At 41.7% G+C, this 25376-nt stretch overlaps 3 protein-coding genes across 4 annotated transcripts; all 3 read right to left on the reverse strand.

The window, feature by feature from the left end:
• On the reverse strand, window positions 1-12770 carry LOC115160878 (putative methyltransferase DDB_G0268948). 2 transcript variants are annotated; one of them, XM_029711375.1, is made up of 9 exons: window positions 12373-12770; window positions 11462-11596; window positions 11053-11109; window positions 4528-4735; window positions 3424-3584; window positions 2608-2821; window positions 2227-2327; window positions 1752-1889; window positions 1-355 (listed from the first exon to the last, which is right to left on the reverse strand). In XM_029711375.1, exons 4-9 carry the CDS (start codon window positions 4636-4638, stop codon window positions 265-267), a joined length of 816 nt encoding a protein of 271 aa, XP_029567235.1. In that variant the 5' UTR covers window positions 4639-4735; window positions 11053-11109; window positions 11462-11596; window positions 12373-12770; the 3' UTR covers window positions 1-264. The 2 variants fall into 2 exon arrangements, with proteins under 2 accessions (XP_029567235.1, XP_029567234.1); XM_029711374.1 differs by lacking the exons at window positions 11053-11109; window positions 11462-11596; window positions 12373-12770 and adding an exon at window positions 7257-7669.
• Window positions 1-23008, reverse strand: LOC115160880 (putative methyltransferase DDB_G0268948). Its single transcript, XM_029711377.1, has 7 exons — window positions 22802-23008; window positions 21316-21476; window positions 20653-20866; window positions 20269-20369; window positions 19820-19957; window positions 19472-19600; window positions 1-226 (listed from the first exon to the last, which is right to left on the reverse strand). Exons 1-6 carry the CDS (start codon window positions 22910-22912, stop codon window positions 19510-19512), a joined length of 816 nt encoding a protein of 271 aa, XP_029567237.1. The 5' UTR covers window positions 22913-23008; the 3' UTR covers window positions 1-226; window positions 19472-19509.
• On the reverse strand, window positions 14006-17133 carry LOC115160879 (putative methyltransferase DDB_G0268948). Its single transcript, XM_029711376.1, has 6 exons — window positions 16771-17133; window positions 16110-16270; window positions 15447-15660; window positions 15059-15159; window positions 14592-14729; window positions 14006-14372 (listed from the first exon to the last, which is right to left on the reverse strand). The coding sequence occupies exons 1-6, from the start codon at window positions 16879-16881 to the stop codon at window positions 14282-14284; spliced, it is 816 nt and encodes a 271-aa protein (XP_029567236.1). The 5' UTR covers window positions 16882-17133; the 3' UTR covers window positions 14006-14281.
• Window positions 23009-25376: the final 2368 nt, after the last annotated feature.

Consider the following 25376-nt stretch of genomic DNA (forward strand, 5'->3'; position numbering starts at 1 on the left):
TTGTGTCTGCAGAAACATTTTATTGTCAATCTCAGGCAAGGAAGATACTAAAGGTGGCAAGCATTTTGGTAATGATGTTACTAAGGTGAATAGTTTGCTCTACATCACAATGTATAAAAGAAAAGGGACAAAACCAAAGGGACTTCAATGACATCTTATGTGAACAGAATACTACTACTTCTATTAACAACAGCTTAAACATGATTGACACAAGCTAAAGACACACCTGTCTACACACAAACACATTCACACTTTAAAGAGTGTTCACTCCGGTTTAGACGCCAGAACACAGAAATACTCCAGCGTCACTTCCATGAGTGTGTCTGGTGATGTGACTCCCATCTCCTTCAGAAACCTGCAACAATATGACATCAATACATTTTATAAAATAATTCCATGTGGGATGGACCAGAAAAGTGGCATACAAGTAAATAAAATAATTATTTGTTCATTTAATCTTTAGAGTCTAAGACGGGGGGGGGCTAATCTGACAGATGGAATTGTTTTAAATTGGTCATACCTATGGATCATTTAGCTATTTGATTGAGAATTTTAGGACCCCTTTAGGTATATAAAAAAATTATATGAATATGATTTGATAAAATGTTTATTTTGGAATTGTCTACTAAAACCGATAGAAACGCATTGAATAACATTCGTAAATGGCAAAAAGGACTGTCAAAAAATGTATCAGAAGAAATAAGGTTTTGAAGTGTTTGTCCTAAATCTAGGAGATATTAAAAAAAAAAAAAACTCAGGTATTGCGCCTCCTGAGTGACGCAGCAGTCTAAGGCTGGAGGCGGACTCCCGATCACGGCTGTATTGACCCAGCGTCGTCCGGGTTAGGGGGGGGGTTTGGCCGGCGGGGGGTCTTTACTTGGCTCATCGCGCTCTAGAGACTCCTTGTGGCGGCCGGGCGCCTGATCTCGGTCGTCAGTTGAAAGGTGTTTTCACCAACACATTGGTGCTTCTGGCTTCCAGGTTAAGCGGGCGGTTGTAAGGAAGTGCGGTTTGGCAGGTCATGTTTCAGAGGACGTGTGACCCGACCTTCGCCTCCCGAGTCCATCGGGGAGTTGCAGCGATGAGACGGGGGAAAAGGGTGTAAAATACAAAAACCAGAATAATAATCACATTTTTTTTCCTTCTTTGTTTACACATATTTAACCCCTTTTTTGGGGTAGGTACAAAACTACCTGCACACTTCCATCCGTTTTTTAAACCGGTACTGGTTACCTTCAGACGAGTCCCGTGACACTAGTGGACGTCCATTAGTTTGTAGCCCAAACAGTCCGGACGTTATCAAACAGAATTTAGCACAGACGGTACTGACTTCAGACGAGTCTCCTGGCACTTGTGGGGGTCGTAGAGCAAAGCGTAGAACACCATCGTGAGAGTGAGAGTCTATCCATACAGTGGTCAATAGTTTGTAGTTCAAACTGTTTGGACGCTACAGATTATTTTCAGGATGTCTCATGGTCTGACAAACACCGCTCTAGCTCTGTCACCTTTCACTGCAGATGGGGAAGTGTGACACTGGCGGATGCGTTGGATTGAGACGCATCCAATGCAAAAAACAGACACAGTATCTCTAGCTTAAACTGACGGATTGTGATGTGGATTTTTTTGTTATGCAACTTAGACTGACACACCGGTTTGTCATTCGACTCCACGGGGTTAATTTGTTAATTAGCTAATTAGTTCATTAATTCATCCATTCATTCATTCATCCGTTGATTGACCAGGGTTGTTACCTGTCGAGTGTTCTCTGCAGCAGTGCAGTGGCAGCATCAGGCTCGGCCCTCTGGAAGGCCTGGTACGTGGAGAAGGACTCCATGAAGCCCACTATGTTCCTCACTGAGATCTGCTGCTTCAGTGGGATACACTCAATCCTGAAAGAAGAACAGATACCCACACTGTTGAATTGAGAGGAGAGTCATAGTGGATGCCCTAAGCTCCCAAGGGGGCCAAGAGGTTTAAGTCAAGTAAGTCATAATATTGAATACTCCTGCAGTTTATTGAGTACAACATTTGATTTTGATCACCTGAGAGTCACTAGGTGTGAGTACATTACTTCTTATGTATGTATGTATGTATGTATGTATGTATGTATCTATGATCATTCTCAAATAGAAACTTAGAGACACAGGGTCAAAGTCACACCATGAGAAATGTTTTAATGTGTAACTGGCTGTTCTACTGGGTTCCCACAGAGGCTGTATGAGTTACCTCTCTTTGTCAGGGAAGGGGATAGCAGCGTAAAGCTCCCTTAGTTTGGTGTTGGACACTGCTACCTGTGTGCTGGTGTATGGTAACAGCACCTTCTTGAACTGGGGATAGCAAAGTAAAATCTCAGTCAGGAAACAGTCAGGAAACATGGTACTTATATCAAACAAAGAATTGTGAGGGTGATCCCATGGAAATTAAACTATTTTTCACAAGAGAAATGTCTCAATATGGCAGCAAACAAACATTTTGTAAGCATACTGTACATGAAAACAATTGTACTTAGTACCCAATGAAAATAAACATATGACACACTAAACCGATTAAGTGGCATTGGTTTGTCACCATAAAAATAGAATGTCATTCTAGTTCTGTGTTTTTCACCTCATCACAGATGTCAGTGAGTCTGTCCCCACATGAGCCGTAATGGAGTCTGAAGTTATCAGCAAAGCCAAGCAGAGCCATGCAGCCGCAAGGCTTCAGGACTCGGCCTGCCTCCAAGAGGAACCGCTGCTGGTCAAACCAATGGGCTGCTGAGGCTGCAGTCAGTAGGTCCACAGAACCATCCGGAAACGGCAGCTCCTCTGCTGTCCCTTTCCTGTACAGTAAGTATTAAGACACAGCCACAAAATGGAGAATTTCTACATAAACTAACGTATTAACTAGGGGCCTATTGAAAGTGGGAAGATACTGCTGACCTTTGTGCTGAGTATAATTGACCGTCTCTGCAGATTGTCATCACTGTTTCTTTTTAAACAACATACACATTGGTTTCACTAGCCATACACGTTGGTTTCACTAGCCATACACGTTGGTTTCACTAGCCATACACGTTGGTTTCACTAGCCATACACGTTGGTTTCACTAGCCATACACGTTGGTTTCACTAGCCATACACGTTGGTTTCACTAGCCATACATGTTGGTTTCACTAGCCATACACGTTGGTTTCACTAGCCATACACGTTGGTTTCACTAGCCATACACGTTGGTTTTACTAGCCAAGAGTGGACCAAAACATTTATTCCCATTCAAAATCCTATTATCCCTAAATCTAACCAAACTCTAAAATAGCCGTTTTTGTTAATGTATGGGGAATGGCAAAATGTCCCCACTTGTCACATTTTCCTTGTTTTACTATCCTTGTGAGGACTTTGACCTCAAAAGGATAGTAAAGTTAAAGACACACACATTCAAATACCTGTAGGTGATGTTGTTGAACCCTGCCACTGCCCTGGCCTCCTCCAGTTGGCACTCGCTAATGTCGATGCCCACCACCTCCTGGAAGTGTGGGGCCATCAGGCGTGAGTTCTGCCCCGTCCCACAGCCCAGGTCCACAGCTAGGGCATGAGGCTGGACTTTCTGAAGAGAGGGGACCAGTGAGACACTATATAACTAGCCTTCACTAAAGGAGAGTGATAGAGTATATGTGATTATCAATACAGATAATATACACAACTGTTCTAAAGTTTGGGGTCACTTAGAAATGTCTTTGTTTTTGAAAGAAAACCTCATTTTTTGTCCATTAAAATAACATCAAATTGATCAGAAATACAGTGTAGACATTGTTAATGTTGTAAATGACTATTGTAGCTGGAAACGGCAGATTTTTAATGGAATATCTGCATAGGCGTACAGAGGCCCATTATCAGCAACCATCACTCCTGTGTTCCAATGGCACGTTGAGTTAGCTAATCCAAGTTTATCATTTTAAAAAGGCTAATTGATCATTAGAAAACCTTTTGCAATTATGTTAGCACAGCTAAAGGGTTTTCTAGATATTCCCTAAAACAATATGCCGTTTCATGCTACATTAGTCATTTACAACATTAACAATGTCTACACTGTATTTCTGATCAATTTGAAGTTATTTTAAAATGGACAAAAAAATTGCTTTTCTTTCTAAAAACAAGGAAACTTCTAAGTGACCCCAAACTTGTAAACGGTAGTGTGTGTGTTATTATATATAACACTCTGGTCTTTGCTAAATAGGTATTTCAAGCTTACGGTAATAACGTAAGATAATGGATGACAGTTTAGTGACCTATTGTCGCAATACTCAAAAGCATTTAGAAACAGATAATGGTTGAGATAATGTTTATATCTGATTTAAAAATGTCATAATTCTGAAATATTTTCTAATAGAAATGAAAGTAAAAAATGCCCTCTCTCAGACACTGTGTGGAAGCATTACACCAAAGACCTATCTTAGACAACCTAAAATTTGTCTTAGCTGCCAACTGTGCAAGTCTAACGTCATGTAGAAGACAGTCTATAACCGTAATATTATATTTTCTTGGCTCACCTTCCTTTCCAGGTAATGCAGGATGATGTCTCTGATCTCCTCTGGGGGTACAAAGCGGTACCTCTGGTAGATGGAGGCATGGTGTTTCTCCTCAAACAGCCGGTGGGTCATGGTGCTCTGCTGTCGTCTGCTCCGCTAGCCTAATGCTCTTTCCAGCTTGCAGTGACTCAGCAGACACACAGAGACTGATCTGCTCCTTTACTAGGATCTGTCAATCATTACATGGAAGGAGGAGAGATACTGTATATAAGGAGTAGGACAGAGGAGGCTACTGGTAGTAGTCGCTCAGTCACATAGAGGAGAGGTTTAAAGAGACACCTGGGCTGCTAAGATCAAATAACTTGTCACCTCTTGACAAATTGCAAAACACTGATTTGTGTGTGATGTTCTTGTGTGGAACGATGTCCGATAAGGGCCACATGCGGACATGCCTATAGATAAACTAGTGGTTTAAAACATCTCATACATATTTCCATTTTATTTTTTATAAAAACAGTCAAACGCCTGGCAAAAGTTTTATGCATGTACTGCATGCATTTATACTGAACAAAAATCTAAAATCACGCCGTGCAACAATTTCAAAGATTTTACTGAGTTACAGTTCATAAGGAAATCAGTCAATTGAAATACATTTATTATGCCCTAATATATGGATTTCACATGATTGGGAATACAGATATGGATCTGTTGGTCACAGGTATCTTACAAAAGGTATGGGCGTGGATCAGAAAACCAGTCAGTATCTGGTGTGACGACCATGTCTCATGCAGGGTGACATCTTCGCATAGAGTTGATCAGGCTGTTGATCGTGGGATGTTGTCTCACTCTTTAATGGCTGTGCGAAATTGCTGGATATTGGTGGGAACTGGAACACGCTGTCCTACACATCAATCCAGAGCATCCCAAACGTGCTCAATGGGGGACATGTCTGAGTATGCAGGCCATGGAGGAATTGGGACATTTTCAGCTTCTAGGAATTGTCTACAGATCCTTGCAACATGGGGCCGTACATTATAATGTTGAAACATGAGGTGATGTGGCGGCTGAATGGTACGACAATGGGCCTCTGGATCTCATCATGGTATCTCTGTGCATTCAATTTGTCATCGATAAAATTCAAGTGTGTTCATTGTCCGTAGTTTATGCCTGCCCATACCATAACCTCACCATGGGGAACTCTGTTCCCAAGGTTGACATCAGTAAACCACTCACCACACACACGTGGTCTGCGGTTGTACAGCCAAATTCTCTAAAACGACGTTGGAGGATTATGGAAGATAAACATTAAATTACCTGGCAACAGCCCTGGTGGAAATTCCTGTAGTCAGCATGCCAATTGCACGCTCCCTCAAAACTTGAGACATCTGTGGCATTGTGTTGTGACAAACCTGCACATTTTGTCGCCAGCACAAGGTGCACCTGTGTAATGATCATGCTATTTATTCAGCTTCTTGATATGTCACACCTGGCAAGTGGATGGATTATCTTGGCAAAGGAGAAATGCTCACCAACAGGGATGAAATCAAGTTTGTGCATTTGGAAAATGTCTGGGATCTTTTATTTCAGCTCATTAAACCAACACTTTACATGTTATGTTTACATTCTTGTTTAGTGTAGATTATGCATTAAGACTAAAATTGTCAAACTAGACTGGGTCCTATGATGCAGCAATTAGGTTATCGAACAGAACATTGTCTAAACAATAGCAAAACAGAAGAACAAGTACAGACATTTAATTCGTCTTCTGAAAGTTTGCAATGAAGTTATACGCAATTGTAATGTCAAATATAACAAAATCACCTTACACAATGTAATGCAGCTTGTAAAGCTGTTTCTCATCTGAAAATTTCACCACAAGCAACATTACCAGGACTGGTTGGTCTTTTAGCAGATAGGAATACGAGACAATATATCCACAGGAAAGTAGAATTAAATCATATTTTCAAACCACTGGTAGTGCCTGAAACATGCAAACAGGATGAAAATGCATGTAACCCATGCATTGACATTTGCCGAGATGGTGCACGTGTTCACATGGTTCTGCACATCCTTCAGATGATAGAAATGTGAATACACTACCAACACCTTGAAAAGTTGATGTCATTATACTTTCCTGCGGACATATTGTCTCACATTCATACTGGCATAACTGATACATTTACGAAAGCTCAACACCCCTTGAATATGGCCGGTGTCAGTAAACCTCGGTGAAAAGTCGCAATTAAATTGTTGCCAGCAGCACAGTAACCAATGCTCTGGATAACATGAAAACAGCCTAGCCAGTCTGTTAGGGCACGTAAAATGGTCAGAGTGAGGTGTTCTCTCATGTGTCTATAAGTAGCGTTAGCTAGAAAGCTAGCCAGTTAGCTTGGCTACTTGACTGCGTTGTTTGGGCAGAACGCCCAGATCAACATTACTCCTCGGCCAGAGCGTCCACTGTGCACTCTGAACACAGAGAGCGAAATGCTCTGAATTTACGAACCGACAATATGATAACATTCTAAAAATTAGAACGTCAAGAGCGCACTCTGGCACTCCAGATTGAATTTACAAATACACCCTCAGTTAGGTGGACGTAGGTACAGTAGAGCGTGGCAAGGATAAGGAGACTTGCAACAGATAGCGAAAACAATTGCTAGTTACATAGCTAGAAGATACATAACGTTGATGAGGTTAGTTATGCGACATAAAAAAATCACAAACTAGCTAATGTCTGCACGGTTGTTTACCTGCTGTCTCACAGAAAGCGCTCCGTCCACACCCTAAGCAACGACACTCGGAAGCAAGCCTCTGGAAGTAAACTTCAGTCGCCAAACAACCTCACGAATATATAAAGACAAATGTTAATATTGATACGTAAAAAAAGCTGCCAAGCAGCTGTAACAACTTCTTATTCGATGAGGTTTAACGGCGATTGGCATCCAACAAATGTTGCATTACCGCCACCTACTAGACTGGAGTATAACTCTCATAAATTTTCTTTAAAACATACAAATACCCAACCATCTAACGCTACACTCACAAAAAATAAATACAATACTCCACTATTTAGTCCTACTTCAGGCCAACAGCCTGACGGGCAACTACAGTCTTCGAGGGCCTGATTGGTGTCAACCCACTGTTCCCCGGGCGCCGAAGACGTGGATGTCGATTAAGGCAGCCCCTCGCACCTCTCTGATTCAGAGGGGTTGGGTTAAATGCGGAGGACACATTTCAGTTGAAGGCATTCAGTTGTACAACTGACTAGGTATCCCCCTTTCCCTACTCACACCCTTCTTCTCAGGATCCCTTCCCCTTGACCCATCTTCCTCTACTTTCTTCACTGCCTCAGCATATGACGACTTCTGCACTACTCTAACCCTGGAAACCTCAACCTGCCTCTCTCGCACAGGACATTTCTGATCCCCAGCCCCACGGGCACCCCTACAATTAACAAATACCACTACTTTTCCCAATGCTACACATTCTTTTGTCTCACGCCCTTCTGCACACTTCTCACACCTAGGAACCTCCCTCCTACACACTGCTGCCACATGCCCATAAGCTTGACACCTGTAACAACGTAATGTATTCGGCACAAAAGCTTGTACAGGATTATTGCTATATCCTAACATCACTTTGTCGGGCAGACTCAACATCAAAACTCAAAAGAACAGACAATAACTATTCTGTTTCTCCACTCACGCCACCCTTTCTGCGTTGCACCAAACAACGAGCATCACAAACACCGGGACTCTTCCCCTTCAGTTGGTCAGCTTTCACATTTACTTCTACCCAGTAATCACGCCTTTCAATGGCGCCCTTTTCTTGAGAGCAAAACAATTCTCATCTCTCGCCCGCATTCGTTTAACACGGAGCACCTGCTACCAGCAGAAACACAAACAATTATCACAAGACCACTTCTGGTTACCTTTACTGATTCCACATTACCCAACTCTGTTTTCACCCACCCTGAAACCACACATGGATCAGCCAAAAGGCAAGGATACACTTTTTCCACAACTTCATCTACTGTCACAGACTCATCTTTATCCTGACCCTCAGTGCAAGCCTCGGGCTCTGAGAACTTCACCACACCTACCACCTTCGATACTTCACCCTCCCTCTCTCTCTTAGACCTCCTCTGCCGCTCTTGCCTCCATTCCTCCTCCGTATTCCAAGTATAATTCTCCTTATGATAATACTGCACTTCTCCTGACATACATCTTGTTCTTGCCTTGTCAAGAGATGCAATTTAACCAGCTGTCACAATCTCCGTACAATCAGCGTGAAGCCCTTGGGATGTAGCGCTCAACAGTGCATCCCACTTGTAAAGCCAGCTGTAACAATTCTGCTGCCAGTGTCATTAAAGGAGGTGCAGGAATTGTTTCGTTCAATACTGTTGTCCGGCCAAATATCAAATGAAAACATAAGTTCTGCTAGACAAAGCAAAGAAAATAGGCAACACAGTTGGTCAAAATAAGTAACACATTATGTTAAGTTACGTGAAATCGCCCTAAGAATTGTTTTGGAAATTATGGTTTCTAGTTACATACCATGTAAAAGTTCCTATTAAACTAAATCAAAAGCCAAACCAAAGAGACAACATTTTACTTTTTGTTATTAGAAAAAGAAACCTTGCTTCTCCCCACCCATTCACAAAAGCTTACAGCCTCAGCTAACTTCTACACACTGGAAATTACCCAAACCTCACAATGCTACATAAGCCTACTATATTCACACACACTGACAAGACTTGCAGTGTTTGGGTTTCTGTATTAATTAGCATATGTCAGTTCTGATTCCCAAGCAACAGTGCCCTCTTGCTCTGACTGTCAAGGCCCCCATTTGGTGTCTCATGAATGGTGCTTCACTGTCTGTTAGTGCCAAGTGATACCTTTTTTGTTTTACCCAAGTGTTACAGGCAGCAGAGCTAAATAAAAACTCAGAGATTATGAGCATGAGAGAATGGGAGCAATCCACGATCCAAAATAAACCTAAAAATAAAAAGTTCCGCGAGCCAGCACTGCTTTTCTATGTTGTTGTTGCCACTTGTTGGAATCAGATGAAGATGTTGGAGAGCAGTGTTGTTATAAGCAGTGTTGTTATAATTGGAAAGATGTTATCAGGAGGCTGGCCAGCCAGTTCCTCTTTGCATTTCATATCATAGGGCATCTGCAGCAGAGAATCCCTCAATCCTGAACCGCTCGTTCTAACAATGACACAATGGTCTTCGGCTACCCACCCTTTCCAAAGGGATAATTTCTTCAGCAAGGCTGCCACCCTTAGTATTTGTTTTGGGAATGCTGATAAGAAGGGCCTCAGGGCAGTAGCTGAAATAACTTATTACTTCTTATCACTAAAATCCCTATTTTTCCATATCTGGCATGTGAACATTTAAGCATCTATAGGGTTTTCAGCAGTGTTCAGGCATTTCAGTCATTGCTGAAGTGAGGAACTCATCATTTTTGTCAGTGTCTGATTAATGGCCATCCACTTCCACAATATACAGCCACAGAGCAGGCTAGGGGTCAGATTTATTATACATCTTTTGTTTTTATGCGTCAGCATTACTCTGAGGCCCCAATGACAATAAATATCCCAGAACTGAGGGTGTATCTATACATTCTTTACTCCTGTGGTCTGGTCCTGGTCTGGACTCATTCTGATCACCTGGTGTGACTGTGGCTCCAGAAGTGATGTGGGACTTTTGCCCCAGCTTGGCCCCTTATTCAGAGAAAGTATGGATGCGAAACAACCCGCTGTTCCCTGCCCTATATCACACACAAACACACAAGCACGCGCACACACACTTTCCATGCTTTGAGTGGGTGGACATCCGGCACAGCACACTACTTATTTTGGTCCAGGAGTGGAACCCACTCTCTATTGAATGTTCTGGTTGGCTATATTTTACCAAACATTGTGATGGACTCAAGGGGTATGGAGAGGCATATTTTCCTAAGGCAATGTTATTTACTGTCTCTTCTGTGATTGTTTTACAGATGTCCCCTGCTATGCCCATGCAGTTAGGACAAGCTCCTGTGACATCCACTCTCTCTACATCTTACCACACACACACAAAATGAAAACCCATGCTGGAAAGTCATCTAAACAAGCTTGTATCCATGAAGCAAAACCTCTAGAGACTGAAAGTGCTATGCTAGGTACTTTTCCCTGTATATACTATTCCCTCTGCTTTGAGGCCCAATGTAAGGAATCAATGTCCTCCTGTCTCAGTGACAAACTGGGTCATTTGGTCTCTCGAGATTACTCCTCCGAGGGATCCTATGCTACACACACACACACACCTCATATCACAGGCTGTGTTTGTCTGCTTGTGAAGTACGTAAAACTGGAGCCAGAATGACAAACTATATTAGATACCACTCATTGGCAAGCTTTAGTAATATAAATGTACACAGTAATAACAACTTCCTTAATTGTTCATCATTAACTAAATATTTAAGTTTCCACAGGGGACACATCATAGTCTCAGTCATCTGTAGCTAGTCCTCTGGCTTGCAGGCTAGCAGGTAGACATACCTGACTCCGACCACAACCTCAGTCTCTGGGGAGGTCACCTCCATCACAGCCAACAGTCTGAAGAGGACAGAGAGAGATGTTAGATGTAACGTTAAATGATGCCTTTACATTTCATATTATTCTGTACGCACATCTGGGGAAGTTCCATTTAGTAAGATATGTTACGTTTCATATGGTATGTATTCATTTGTGGTTGTCCATCACCCATTTCGTATTATATGTTACAAATTACACTTCTTATTATATGTTACGAATTTACAAAACGTACAATAGTTACGAATTTGCAAAATGTATGATATGTTACGAATTCTAGCTAGGTTGCTAGGTTGCTAGCTGGCTAACGTTAGCTAGGCTAGGGTTAAGGAAGGGTTAGCTGAAAGGGTTAAGGTTAGGGGAAGGGTAGGCTTACTATGTTATGTCTAGTCTATGAGACCTGGCTGTTCATCCACACACACTCTTGCCTAGACACAACTGTTCAACACAGAATGAGCAATGAGTTGGGGCCCAGGCAGAGGTTACGATACGGCACGAGGGCAGCATAAAACTGATGAGATAAAAAAAGACAAATGCTGTTGAAAAACACACAACAAATCTACTGTATGCATTGAGAATTTGTACATAACAATCAGGGCTACATAATACAGGCTATACTGAAGTTATTTGCTAGCCTAGTCTCAGATCTGTAAAGTTATTTGCTAGCCGAGTCTCAGATCTGTAAAGATATTTGCTAGCTTGGTACCAGATCTGTTTCTGCTGTCTTGCCAACTCCTAATGTTATTGCCACGATAGGACTTGGCAAAACATCAAAAACCGATGGGAACCAGGCTAGAATTTGCACACGACTTTGTGGTTTCGTTCCTGAGATATAGTTCAGATGGCACTGTTCCAGAATAGTATCAGTAATTGTAGCTTTTATGTTTGCTCACTACAGGAAGACGTGCACGAGTTTGAGGAGACAAGGGTCCCATTGTCCGGTTTGGCCCTTGGCCTAATTTCACTGTGTCCCCATCAACAAAGGACTTTAACCCTACAGTCCCCTCTCCCATCACACTGTTGTTCTGTTACTAAAGGCAAGACTTTTCTGAGTCAGATGGACTTGGTAAATCCATGTCTATTCACCCTGAATGAAATTATTTTGTACCTACAAATCTTGTAAGTCTCCTTATAAAAAACGTATTCTATGACTGTAATGTAAAGAGAGTTTGAGTCCACATTAGTTACTCAAAACAAAACATGACCCTCCAGTCCAGTCCACCTTCCTCCTCTCCCCTCTGTGGTTGGCTCTGACCTGTAGGAGATGTTAGGGGTGGTGACTCTGACCTGTAGGAGATGTTAGGGGCGGTTGCATGCTCCAGGGCCACCTCCAGCTGGGCAGGGCTCACGTCGGTCCCCAACACCGAGGAGAAGTGAGGAGGCCAGGAGCACAGTGCCCTGACCCGACCCACAGCCCACATCTACAACCAGGTCAAAGGGCTGCATGCCCCTCTGTCAAACAGGACAAATCCCCATCATACACCGGTATGAGACATTATAAGTACATGTGCACATTTTAAGGCAGGAGAAAGTATATTTACAATCTTTTTCTGCTGCAAAAACATTAAAAAGCTGGAATGAAACACGCATTGATAAAATTCTGTAATGTATTGCAATAATATTTGCCTTTATAACTATACTGAACAAAAATATGAATGCAACATTCAACAATTTTACTAAGTTACAGTTCATATAACGAAATCAGTCAATTGAAATAAATTCATTAGGCCCTAATCTATAGATTTCGCATCCCAATTCTATGGATTTCACATGACTGGGCAGGGCCGCAGCCATGGGTGGTCTTGGGAGGGCAGAGGCCCACCCACTTGGGAGCCAGGCCCAGCCAATTAGAATTTGTTTTTCCCCACAAAAGAGCGTTATTACAGACAGAAATACTCCTCAGTTTCATCAGCTGTCCGGTTGGCTGGTCTCAGACGATCCCACAGGTGAAGAAGCCAGATGTGGAAGTCCTGGGCTGGCGTAGTTACATATGGTCTGCGATTGTGAGGCCGGTTGGACGTACTGCCAAATTCTCTAAAACGACGTTGGAGGCAGCTTATGGTTTAGAAATTAACATTCAATTCTCTGGCAAAAGCTCTGGTGGAGATTACTGCAGTCAGCATGCCAATTGCATTCTCCCTCAAAACTTGAGACATCTGTGGCATTGTGTTGTGTGACAAAACTGCACATTTTAGAGAGTATTTATATTGTCCCCAGCACAAGGTGCACCTGTGTAATGATCATGCTGTTTAACCAGCTTCTTGTTATGCCACACAGGTTAGGTGGATGGATTATTTTGGAAAAGGAGAAATGCTCACTAACAGGGATGTAAACTAATTTGTGCAAAAAAAATACAAAAGCCTGATGAGTTCAGTCTCCTTACTCAGATAAAAACCCTATTCCAACTGATCACTGAGCCATAGATCAACAACAACAGGCTTTGTACTGAGCTGCACTACCACTACCTCACTGAAAGAGTTACTCATAAACAGTCAATGTCTGAAGGACTGGTCCAAGAACCGATTAAAGGTCTTCTCTCAGTTTGCATAACGTTATGAATTTGGTTGAACCCATGCATACAGCATATTAAAAAAAAAATGTAAAAGAACATCTGGGGCAGTGTGGCTACATTTAGACAGGCAGCCCAATTCTGATGTTTTTACATCAGATCTTTTCACATCAGATATTTTTCAGACCTGATCTGATTGCTCAAAAGACAAATTAGTGAAAAAAATATCAGAATTGGTCTGCCTGTCTAAATGCAGCCTAAATATCAAGTGTCTCAGACTAGGATCAGATCCCCGCTGTCCATGTTATATTTTTCATTGTGATCAAAAAGGCAAAACCGATCCTAAAATCCACACTCCTAATATTACTCTGAGACACTTGATACGGCCCTGAAGTAAAAAAATATTCAACATTTGCAATTGTCTGCAGACGTTTTATTGTAAATCTCAGGCAAGGAAGATACTAAAGGTGGCAACCATTTTGGTAATGATGTGACTAAGGCTAATAGTTTGCTCTACATTACAATGTATAATAGAAAAGAGCAGACAAAACCAAAGGGACTTCAATGAAATCTTATGTGAACAGAATAATATTTCTAATAACAGCTTGAACATGATTCACATAAGCCTAAACACAAGCTTAAGACACATCTGTCTACACACAAACACATTCACACTGTAAAGAGTGTTCACTCTGGTTTAGACGCCAGTACACAGAAATACTCCCTTGTCACTTCCATTAGTGTGTCGGGTGATGTGACTCCCATCTCCTTCAGAAACCTGCAACAATATGACGTCAATATATTTTATAAAATAATTCCATGTGGGATGGACCAGAAAAGTGGCATGGATGACATTTTGTATTTATTCATTCATTTCTTTCTTAATTTATTTGTTCAATAATTTTTGTATTATCTCATTAGTTCATTCATTCACCCATAATCCATTCATCCATCCATTCAGTCATTCATTCATCCGTTGATTGACCAGGGTTGTTACCTGTCGAGTGTTCTCTGCAGCAGTGCGGTGGCAGCATCAGGCTCGGCCCTCTGGAAGGCCTGGTACATGGAGAAGGACTCCATGAAGCCCACTATGTTCCTCACTGAGATCTGCTGCTTCAGTGGGATACACTCAATCCTGAAAGAAGAACAGATACCCACACTGTTGAATTGAGAGGAGAGTCATAGTGGATGCCCTAAGCTCCCAAGGGGGCCAAGAGGTTTAAGTCAAGTAAGTCATAATATTGAATACTCCTGCAGTTTATTGAGTACAACATTTGATTTTGACCACCTGAGAGTCACTAGGTGGGAGTACATTACTTCTGTATATATATATATATATATATATATATATATTTCATTCTCAAATAGAAACTCAGAGACACAGGGTCAAAGTCACACCATGAGAAATGTTTTAATGTGTAACTGGCTGTTCTACTGGGTTCCCACAGAGGCTGTATGAGTTACCTCTCTTTGTCAGGGAAGGGGATAGCAGCGTAAAGCTCCTGTAGTTTGGTGTTGGCCACTGCTAACTGTGTGCTGGTGTATGGTAACAGCACCTTCTTGAACTGGGGATAGCAAAGTAAAATCTCACCAGTCTGGAAACGTGGTACTTATATCAAACACAGAATTGTGAGGGTTTGTTGATTCATACAGAAGATCCCATGGAGGTTAATCATATATTGTTCACAAGAGACATGTCTCAATAAACAAACATTTTATAAGCATTCTTTACACACGAAAACAACAACTGAACTTAGCACCCACTGAAAATAAACATATGAAACACTGAGCCGATTACGTGCCATTGGTTTGTCACCATAAAAACGAATGTCATTCTAGTTCTGTTTGTCACCTCCTCATAGATGTCAGTGAGTCTGTCCCCACATGAGCCATAATGGAGTCTGAAGTTATCAGCAAAGCCAAGCAGAGCCATGCAGCCGCAAGGCTTCAGGACCCGGCCTGCCTCCAAGAGGAACCGCTTCTGGTCAAACCAATGGGCCGCTGAGGCTGCAGTCAGTAGGTCCACAGAACCATCTGGAAACGGCAGCTCCTCTGCAGTCGCTTTTCTGTAAGTATTAAGACAGCACCAATCATTGAGGATTTCTACATAAACTAACATATTAACTAGGGGCCTATTGAAAGTGGGAAGATACTGCTGACCTTTGTGCTGAGTGTAATTGACCGTCTCTGCAGATTGTCATCACTGTTCATTTTTAAACAACATACACCTTGGTTTTACTATCCAGGTGGGGACAACATTTCTTATTCCCATTCAAAATCCTATTTTCCAGAACCCCTAACCCTAAACCTTAATCCTAACCTTAACCCTAACCCCAAAACCCTAACTAAACCTTAATTTAACTCCTAACCCTTACCCAAAACCTAACCCCTAAGCCTTAAATAGGATTGGCGAAATGTCCCCGCTTGTCAAATTTTTCTTCTTTTACTATCCTTGTGAGGACTTTTGGACCTCACAAGGATAGTAAAGTTAGACCACACACATACATTCAACCACCTGTAGGTGATGTTGTTGAACCCTGCCACTGCCCTGGCCTCCTCCAGTTGGTACTCGCTAATGTCGATGCCCACCACCTCCTGGAAGTGTGGGGCCATCAGGCGTGAGTTCTGCCCCGTCCCACAGCCCAGGTCCACAGCTAGGGTATGAGGCTGGACTTTCTGAAGAGAGGGGACCAGCGAGACACTATTTAACTTGCCTTCACTAAAGGAGAGTGATAGCTAGTGATAAATGTGATGTTCAATACAGATATTATATATATATATATATATATATATATATATATATATATATATATTATACACTCTGGTCTTTGCTCTATAGGTATGACACATTGCATGCTGAATTTCAAGCTTACGGTAATAACGTAACATAATGGATGACAGTTTAGTAACCTATTGTCACAAGACTTAAAAGCATTTAGCAACAGGAAATGGTTGAGATATATGGTTGAGATATCCGATTTAAAATGTCATAATCCTGAAATGTTATGCAATAGAGGGCATTTTTTACTTTCATTTCTATCTCGGACACTGTGTGGAAGCATTACACCAAAGACCTATCTTAGACAACCTAAGATTTGTCTTAGCTGCCAACTGTGCAAGTCTAATGTCTTGTAGAAGACAGTCTATAACAGTAATATTATCTTTTCTTGGCTCACCTTCCTTTCCAGGTAATGCAGGATGATGTCTCTGATCTCCTCTGGGGGTACAAAGCGGTACCTCTGGTAGATGGAGGCATGGTGTTTCTCCTCAAACAGCCGGTGGGTCATGGTGCTCTGCTGTCGTCTGCTCCGCTAGCCTAGTGCTCCTTCCAGCTTGCAGTGACTCAGCAGACACACAGAGACACAGACACAGAGACTGATCTGCTCCTTTACTAGGATCTGTCAATCATTACATGGAAGGAGGAGAGATACTGTATATAAAGAGGGGGAAAGAGGAGGCTACTGCAAGTAATCACTTAGTCACATAAAGGAGAGGTTAAAATATCTACTATGACAACTGGGCTGCTAATTTCAAATAACTTGTCACCTCCACTATAGGAGATGGCAAAACATCAAAAACCGATGGGAACCAGACTAGAATTTGCACACGACTTTGTGGTTTCGTTCTTGAGATATAGTTCAGATGGCACTGTTCCAGAATAGTATCAGTAGTTGTAGCTTTTATGTTTGCTCACTACAGGAAGACGTGCACGAGTTTGAGCAGACAAGGGTCCCATTGTCCGGTTTGGCCCTTGGCCTAATTTCACTGTGTCCACATCAACAAGGACTTTAACCCTACAGTCCCCTCTCCCATCACATTGTGGTACTGTTACATAAGGCAAGACTGTTCTGAGTGAGACGGTATTGGTAAATCCATGTCAAATTCACCCTGACTAAAATGATTTTGTACCTACAAGTCTAGTAGGCCAACTTATATAAAACAAATTCTTTCACTGTAATGTAAAAAGAGTTTGAGTCCACGTTAGTGTTACTCAAAACAAAACATGACCAGTCCACCTTCCTCCTCTCCCCTCTGGGGTTGGCTCTGACCTGTAGGAGATGTTAGTGACGGTTGCATGCTCCTGGGCCACCTCCAGCTGGGCAGGGCTCACGTCGGTCCCCAACACCGAGGAGAAGTGAGGAGGCCAGGAGCAAGGTGCCCTGACTCGACCCACAGCCTACATCTACTGGCAGGTCAAAGGGCTGCATGCCCCTCTGTCAAACAGGACACATCCCCGTCACACACATGTATGAGACATTGTTAGTACATGCAAACATTTTTAAAGGCATTAGAATGTAAAAAGACCATCTTTTTCTGGTGCAAAAACATTAAAAAGCTAGAACGAAACATGCATTGATATAATTCTGTAATGTTTCGCAATAATATTTTCCATTGTAACTATTTCACATCCATAGAAGACTGTAACCATTTAATCTGTGCATGCATAATCCATGATATTTGATTTAGGAAAACCAAGTCTGTATAATGTGTAACAGGTGTATGTCACTCCTACCTTTCTCTTCAGGAAGAACATGACCTCTTCAATGAGCTGAGACTCTGTATTTCCAGTAGGAGGCAGCATGCTCCTTACCTTCAAACAGATGATGGGCCATCCATGTCGCTGTGCTATACTACAGGAGAAAACAACACAGGAATACAATGGTATTCACCAACCCAGAAAGAGACCTGCTTTTCATAAAGTTTTTACTAAAACTCATGCAACCTCTCTTTCTCACTGGGTTGTGGAGGCTACGTTAAGGAATGTGATCACACACACCCTACAACACTCATCGCAGGAGATTCCCTTTCTTCACAGGGCCAGTTTCAGGGAAACCACTAGGTGCTTGGCCAGGCTAGTATGAGACAGGCCCCAGATAGAGAGAGGAAAGGGCAGTGCAGCGGATTCATGGGAATGTGGGTTGTTTGCTAATGAGGCTGGGCCAGGGTTACATGGGGTCAAAGAGAGCTGTGTGCTGTGTCAGAACCAATAAGAAGATGGGATGGGGGAAGGATCAGAAACTTGTTTTCCTATGAGGTGTTTTCCTTGTTGTGATTGATGTGGGAAAATACAAAAGCCTGATGAGTTCAGTCTCCTTACTCAGATAAAAACCCTACTCCAACTGATCACTGAGCTTTTATTCAACAACAGGCTTTGTATTGAGCTGCACTACCACTACCTCACTGAAAGAGTTAATCATAAACAGTCAATGTCTGAAGGACTGGTCCAAGAACCGGTTAAAGGTCTTCTCTCAGTTTGCATAATGTTATGAATTTGGTTGAACCCATGCATACAGCATATAAAAAATTAAATAAAAATCTTTAAAACATCTGGGGCAGTGTGGCTACGTTTAGACAGGCAGCCCAATTCTGATGTTTTTACATCAGATCTTTTCACATCAGATCCTTTTCAGATCTGATCTGATTGCTCAAAAGACAAATTAGTGAAAAAAATATCAGAATTGGTCTGCCTGTCTAAACGCAGCCTAAGTATCAAGTGTCTCAGACTAGGATCAGATCCCCGCTGTCCATGTTATATTTTTCATTGTGATCTAAAAGGCAAAACCGATCCTAAAATCCACACTCCTAATATTACGCTGAGACACTTGATACGGCCCTGAAGTAAAAAAATATTCAACATTTACAATTGTGTCTGCAGACGTTTTATTGTAAATCTCAGGCAAGGAAGATACTAAAGGTGGCAACCATTTTGGTAATGATGTTACTAAGGTGAATAGTTTGCTCTACATTACAATGTATAATAGAAAAGAGCAGACAAAACCAAAGGGACTTCAAGGAAATCTTATGTGAACAGAATAATATTTCTAATAACAGCTTGAACATGATTCACACAAGCCTAAACACAAGCTTAAGACACATCTGTCTACACACAAACACATTCACACTTTAAAGAGTGTTCACTCCGGTTTAGACGCCAGAACACAGAAATACTCCAACGTCACTTCCATGAGTGTGTCTGGTGTTGTGACTCCCATCTCCTTCAGAAACCTGCAACAATATGACATCAATATATTTTATAAAATAATTCCATGTGGGATGGACCATAAAAGTGGCATGGATGACATTTTGTATTTATTCGTTCATTTCTTTCTTAATTTATTTGTTCAATAATTTTTGTATTATCTCATTAGTTCATTCATTCACCCATAATCCATTCATCCATCCATTCAGTCATTCATTCATCCGTTGATTGACCAGGGTTGTTACCTGTCGAGTGTTCTCTGCAGCAGTGTGGTGGCAGCATCAGGCTCGGCCCTCTGGAAGGCCTGGTACATGGAGAAGGACTCCATGAAGCCCACTATGTTCCTCACTGAGATCTGCTGCTTCAGTGGGATACACTCAATCCTGAAAGAAGAACAGATACCCACACTGTTGAATTGAGAGGAGAGTCATAGTTGATGCCCTAAGCTCCCAAGGGGGCCAAGAGGTTTAAGTCAAGTAAGTCATAATATTGAATAGTCCTGCAGTTTATTGAGTACATTTGATTTTGACCACCTGAGAGTCACTAGGTGTGAGTACATTACTTCTGTATATATATATATATTTCATTCTCAAATAGAAACTTAGAGACACAGGGTCAAAAGTCACACCATGAGAAATGTTTTAATGTGTAACTGGCTGTTCTACTGGGTTCCCACAGAGGCTGTATGAGTTACCTCTCTTTGTCAGGGAAGGGGATAGCAGCGTAAAGCTCCCTTAGTTTGGTGTTGGCCACTGCTAACTGTGTGCTGGTGTATGGTAACAGCACCTTCTTGACCTGGGGATAGCAAAGTAAAATCTCACCAGTCTGGAAACGTGGTACTTATATCAAACACAGAATTGTGAGGGTTTGTTGATTCATACAGGTGATCCCATGGAGATTAATTATATATTTTTCACAAGAGACATGTCTCAATAAACAAACATTTTATAAGCATTCTTTACATGAAAGCAACAACTGAACTTAGCACCCACTGAAAATAAACATATGACACTGATCCGATTACGTGGCATTGGTTTGTCACCATAAAAACGAATGTCATTCTAGTTCTGTTTGTCACCTCCTCATAGATGTCAGTGAGTCTGTCCCCACATGAGCCGTAATGGAGTCTGAAGTTATCAGCAAAGCCAAGCAGAGCCATGCAGCCGCAAGGCTTCAGGACCCGGCCTGCCTCCAAGAGGAACCGCTGCTGGTCAAACCAATGGGCCGCTGAGGCTGCAGTCAGTAGGTCCACAGAACCATCCGGAAACGGCAGCTCCTCTGCAGTCCCTTTTCTGTAAGTATTAAGACAGCACCAATCATTGAGGATTTCTACATAAACTAACGTATTAACTAGGGGCCTATTGATAGTGGAAAGATACTGCTGACCTTTGTGCTGAGTGTAATTGACCGTCTCTGCAGATTGTCATCACTGTTCATTTTTAAACAACATACACCTTGGTTTTACTATCCAGGTGGGGACAACATTTCTTATTCCCATTCAAAATCTTATTTTCCCGAATCCCTAACCCTAAACCTTAACCCTAACCTTAACCCTAACCCCAAAACCCTAACTAAACCTTAATCTAACTCCTAACCCTTACCCATAACCTAACTCCTAAGCTTAAAATAGTATCGGCGAAATGTCCCCGCTTGTCACATTTTTCTTCTTTTACTATCCTTGTGAGGACTTTTGGACCTCAAAAGGATAGTAAAGTTAGACCACACACATACATTCAACCACCTGTAGGTGATGTTGTTGAACCCTGCCACTGCCCTGGCCTCCTCCAGTTGGCACTCGCTAATGTCGATGCCCACCACCTCCTGGAAGTGTGGGGCCATCAGGCGTGAGTTCTGTCCCGTCCCACAGCCCAGGTCCACAGCTAGGGTATGAGGCTGGACTTTCTGAAGAGAGGGGACCAGCGAGACACTATTTAACTAGCCTTCACTAAAGGAGAGTGATAGCTAGTGATAGTGTAAATGTGATGATCAGTACAGATAATATACAGCACCAGTTAAAAGTTTGGACACACCAACTCATTCAAGGGTTTTTCTTTATTTTTACTATTTTCTAAATTGTAGAATATTAGTGAATACATCAAAACTCTGAAATAACACATATGGTATCATGTAGTAACCAAAAAAAATCTGAAATAAATGTCACGACTTCCGCCGAAGTCGTTTCCTCTATTATTATTGGAACATTGTGCTCATTTTTGTGACTGTTTCGCGCCTTGCACTTTTTCCCTTTGGCTGGAGGTTTTGACGCAGTGGCGTCCATCTGTTTATTTGCCTCTGCCCAAATAAAGTGTACGCCTGTTCACAACTCTTTGCTCTCCTGCACCTAACTTCTCCTCCAGTTGTGCTCACCGTAACAGAATTTCACACCACCCATGGAGTCAGCAGGAGCAGGTACCCCGGCCCGAGGAGTCGAGGAGCACATCCGGGAACACGCGGCAATGCTGCAACATCTCGGTGCCACGATGGATCGCGTTGTCCAGACCATGGACCGCTGGGAGAGACAGGAAGCCTCGACCAGCGCAGCCGGGGTTACCTCTACCCGTCCCTCCTGGATCCAGTCCCAGTGGGATACGTCTCTCCCTTCCCAGGGAGTATGATGGGACCTCAGCACGGTGCCAGGGGTTCCTATTACAACTGCATCTATACCTGGCCACCGTTCAACCAGCTCCCTCGGGAAGGGAGAGGGTGTCCGCCCTTGTCTCATGCCTCTCGGGGAGAGCTCTGGAGTAGATTGTCATTTCTCTTTGCTCATTTGAGCTGTTCTTGCCATAATATGGACTTTGTCTTTTTCCAAATGGGCTATCTTCTGTATACCACCCCTACCTTGTCACAACACAACCAATTGGCTCAAACGCATTAAGAAGGAAATAAATTCTACAAATTAACTTTTAACTAGGCACACCTGCTAATTGAAATGCATTCCAGGCGACTACCTCATGATGCTAGATGGGAGAATGCCAAGAGTGTGCAAAGCTGCCATCAAGGCAAAGGGTGGCTACTTTGAAGAATCTCAGATATATAAAACATATATTGATTTGTTTAACACTTTTTTGGTTACTACATGATTCCATATGTGTTGTTTCATAGTTTTGATGTTTTCACTATTATTCTACAATGTTGAAAATATTAAAAATAAAGAAAAACTCTTGAATGAGTTGGTGTGTCCAAACTTTTGATATATATTATAGTATATTAAACTCTGGTCTCACCTTCCTTTCCAGGTAATGCAGGATGATGTCTCTGATCTCCTCTGGGGGTACAAAGCGGTACCTCTGGTAGATGGAGGCATGGTGTATCTCCTCAAACAGCCGGTGGGTCATGGTGCTCTGCTGTCGTCTGCTCCGCTAGCCTAGTGCTCCTTCCAGCTTGCAGTGACTCAGCAGACACACAGAGACACAGACACATAGACTGATCTGCTCCTTTACTAGGATCTGTCAATCATTACATGGAAGGAGGAGAGATACTGTATATAAGGAGTAGGACAGAGGAGGCTACTGGTAGTAGTCGCTCAGTCACATAGAGGAGAGGTTTAAAGAGACACCTGGGCTGCTAAGATCAAATAACTTGTCACCTCTTGACAAATTGCAAAACACTGATTTGTGTGTGATGTTCTTGTGTGGAACGATGTCCGATAAGGGCCACATTAATGACATGCCTATAAACTAGTGGTTTAAAACATATCATAGATATTTCCTTTTAAAAGTGTCTTACAGTATGTCTTATGCAGGCACTGCATTCATTTAGATTGTGCATTTAAGACAAAAGTTGTGAACCTATGTAACGGTCTTCATCGTCCTCGGATGAAGGGGAAAAGAAATCAGACCAAAATGCAGCGTGGTAAGTGTTCGTCATTTTAATGTACAACTGAACACTAAAGGAACAAGCAAAACAAAAGAACAACCGAACAGTTCCGTCAGGTGCAAAATACTAAACAGAAAATAACCACCCACAAAGCCCAAAGGAAAACAGGCTGCCTAAGTATGACTCCCAATCAGCGACAACGATGTACAGCTGTCCCTGATTGAGAGCCATACCAGGCCAAAACAAAGAAATACAAAGCATAGAAAAAGGACACCCAAATCACACCCTGACCAAACCTAAATAGAGACATAAAAAAGGCTCTCTCAGGTCAGGGCGTGACAACCTAGACTGGATCCCATGATGCAGGGATTAGGTTATTGAACAGAACAGTTTCCTGAACAATATCTTAAAACAATAACAAGTACAGAAACGTTTAAATAGTCTTCTGAAAGTTTGCAATGAAGTCATACTCAATTGTTATGTCAAATATAACAAAATCACCTTCCAAAATGCAATGGAGCTTGTAAAGCTATATGTGTTTCTCTCTCAGCTGAATATTTCACGTAAGCAAAGTTGCCAGGTCCCTCTCACAGTATTACCGGAAGTGTGCCCAGATTGTCCAAATAGCCATATGCATGCTGGGACCTCAGTGTTAACCCTTGACTGTCCAGAATATTGAACCTATTGTAACCCTTGCTGATCCAGAGCATGTATAACATTGGAGATGTTTACATTTAAATTGACAGTAATTACGTGATGATAAGCAAGTGATTTAACCCCCCCCTAGAAGCAGTGTAGTGATGACAAACCTGCAATATAAGACAACATATAGGGCCATAGAAATAGGAAGGAACTGCACTGAATTTATTTGCAGCCTTTATGTTTATTTTTAGTTTTTATGTTTCTTTTTTGTTAGATTATTTTTCATTACATACACTTGTACAGAAAGATAAAGAAAATAATTATAAATGCTGACAATAAATATGAAGTTACAGTAGCTTTCAGTTTTATGTGTCCATGCCTTGATAGTTCAGATTTTAGTGCAATGTAAAATCTGTGTTCCATCATGCTGCTCATAATAGCGTCGTTCCACCAATTTGCTGCATTTTGAGGAGTGTAACTTGGTTTGATTTCACCTCATTTTAACATTCTTTCATAAATAGCACATGTTCAACTTCATAGAAACACTTTTACCCATCTCAAGAGGTTAAATAACAAAATGACTACAGTAAGTGACTGTTAAAGGGGCAATCAGCAGTTGATACATCTATTTTTGGACTTATAAATGAATGATATGTTCCCATTGATTCTTGAAGAATATAACTTATAAATTCCTCATGAACTTAGTTGAACTGTCATACACCATCAGAACCCAAAATATAACCTTGCTCTATTCCAATGTTTGTAAACAAAGTACATTTTAACAAACACTATATAGCCTCAAAACACGGTTAAACGATCATTTTGATATTTGAGAGTGGTTACAGTTCTCCAGCCCCATCCCATAGCTTTTTACTGAAACAGGGGTGGGGAACAGCTTTGTAATTCTTTCTACTGCTGATTGCCACTTTAAGTGGCAAATAAAGTAGCAGGGTTGACCGTAACAGGGTTGACCGTAACAGGGTTGACGATTTAATTATTTATCTTAAAGTTTCACAAAAAGTGTTAAATTGTTAAAACATTTCTAGCCTGTCTATCTATGGGTAACAGAGTTGACATGTTACGCTCGACCTGCTCAGTTTTCCAACACAAAACACTAGCAAATTGCCAAAAATATTACAACCAGCTCACCTGCTTTCACACTAGGATTTGACTATGTTCAATGTTTAAAAAATATATATATTATAGTTTCACCATTTTAGAACGACAGTTCAGTTCACCTAAAATGGTTGACTTTAAAATGAAGGACAGACGTAAATGAACCACTAATCACATGAAATGAATAATAATCTTCGGAAATAACTTTGTCAAAGCAACAAATGA

Source organism: Salmo trutta, chromosome 24 (genome assembly GCF_901001165.1).
Source record: "Salmo trutta chromosome 24, fSalTru1.1, whole genome shotgun sequence".
NCBI classification, from domain to species: Eukaryota; Metazoa; Chordata; class Actinopteri; order Salmoniformes; family Salmonidae; genus Salmo; species Salmo trutta.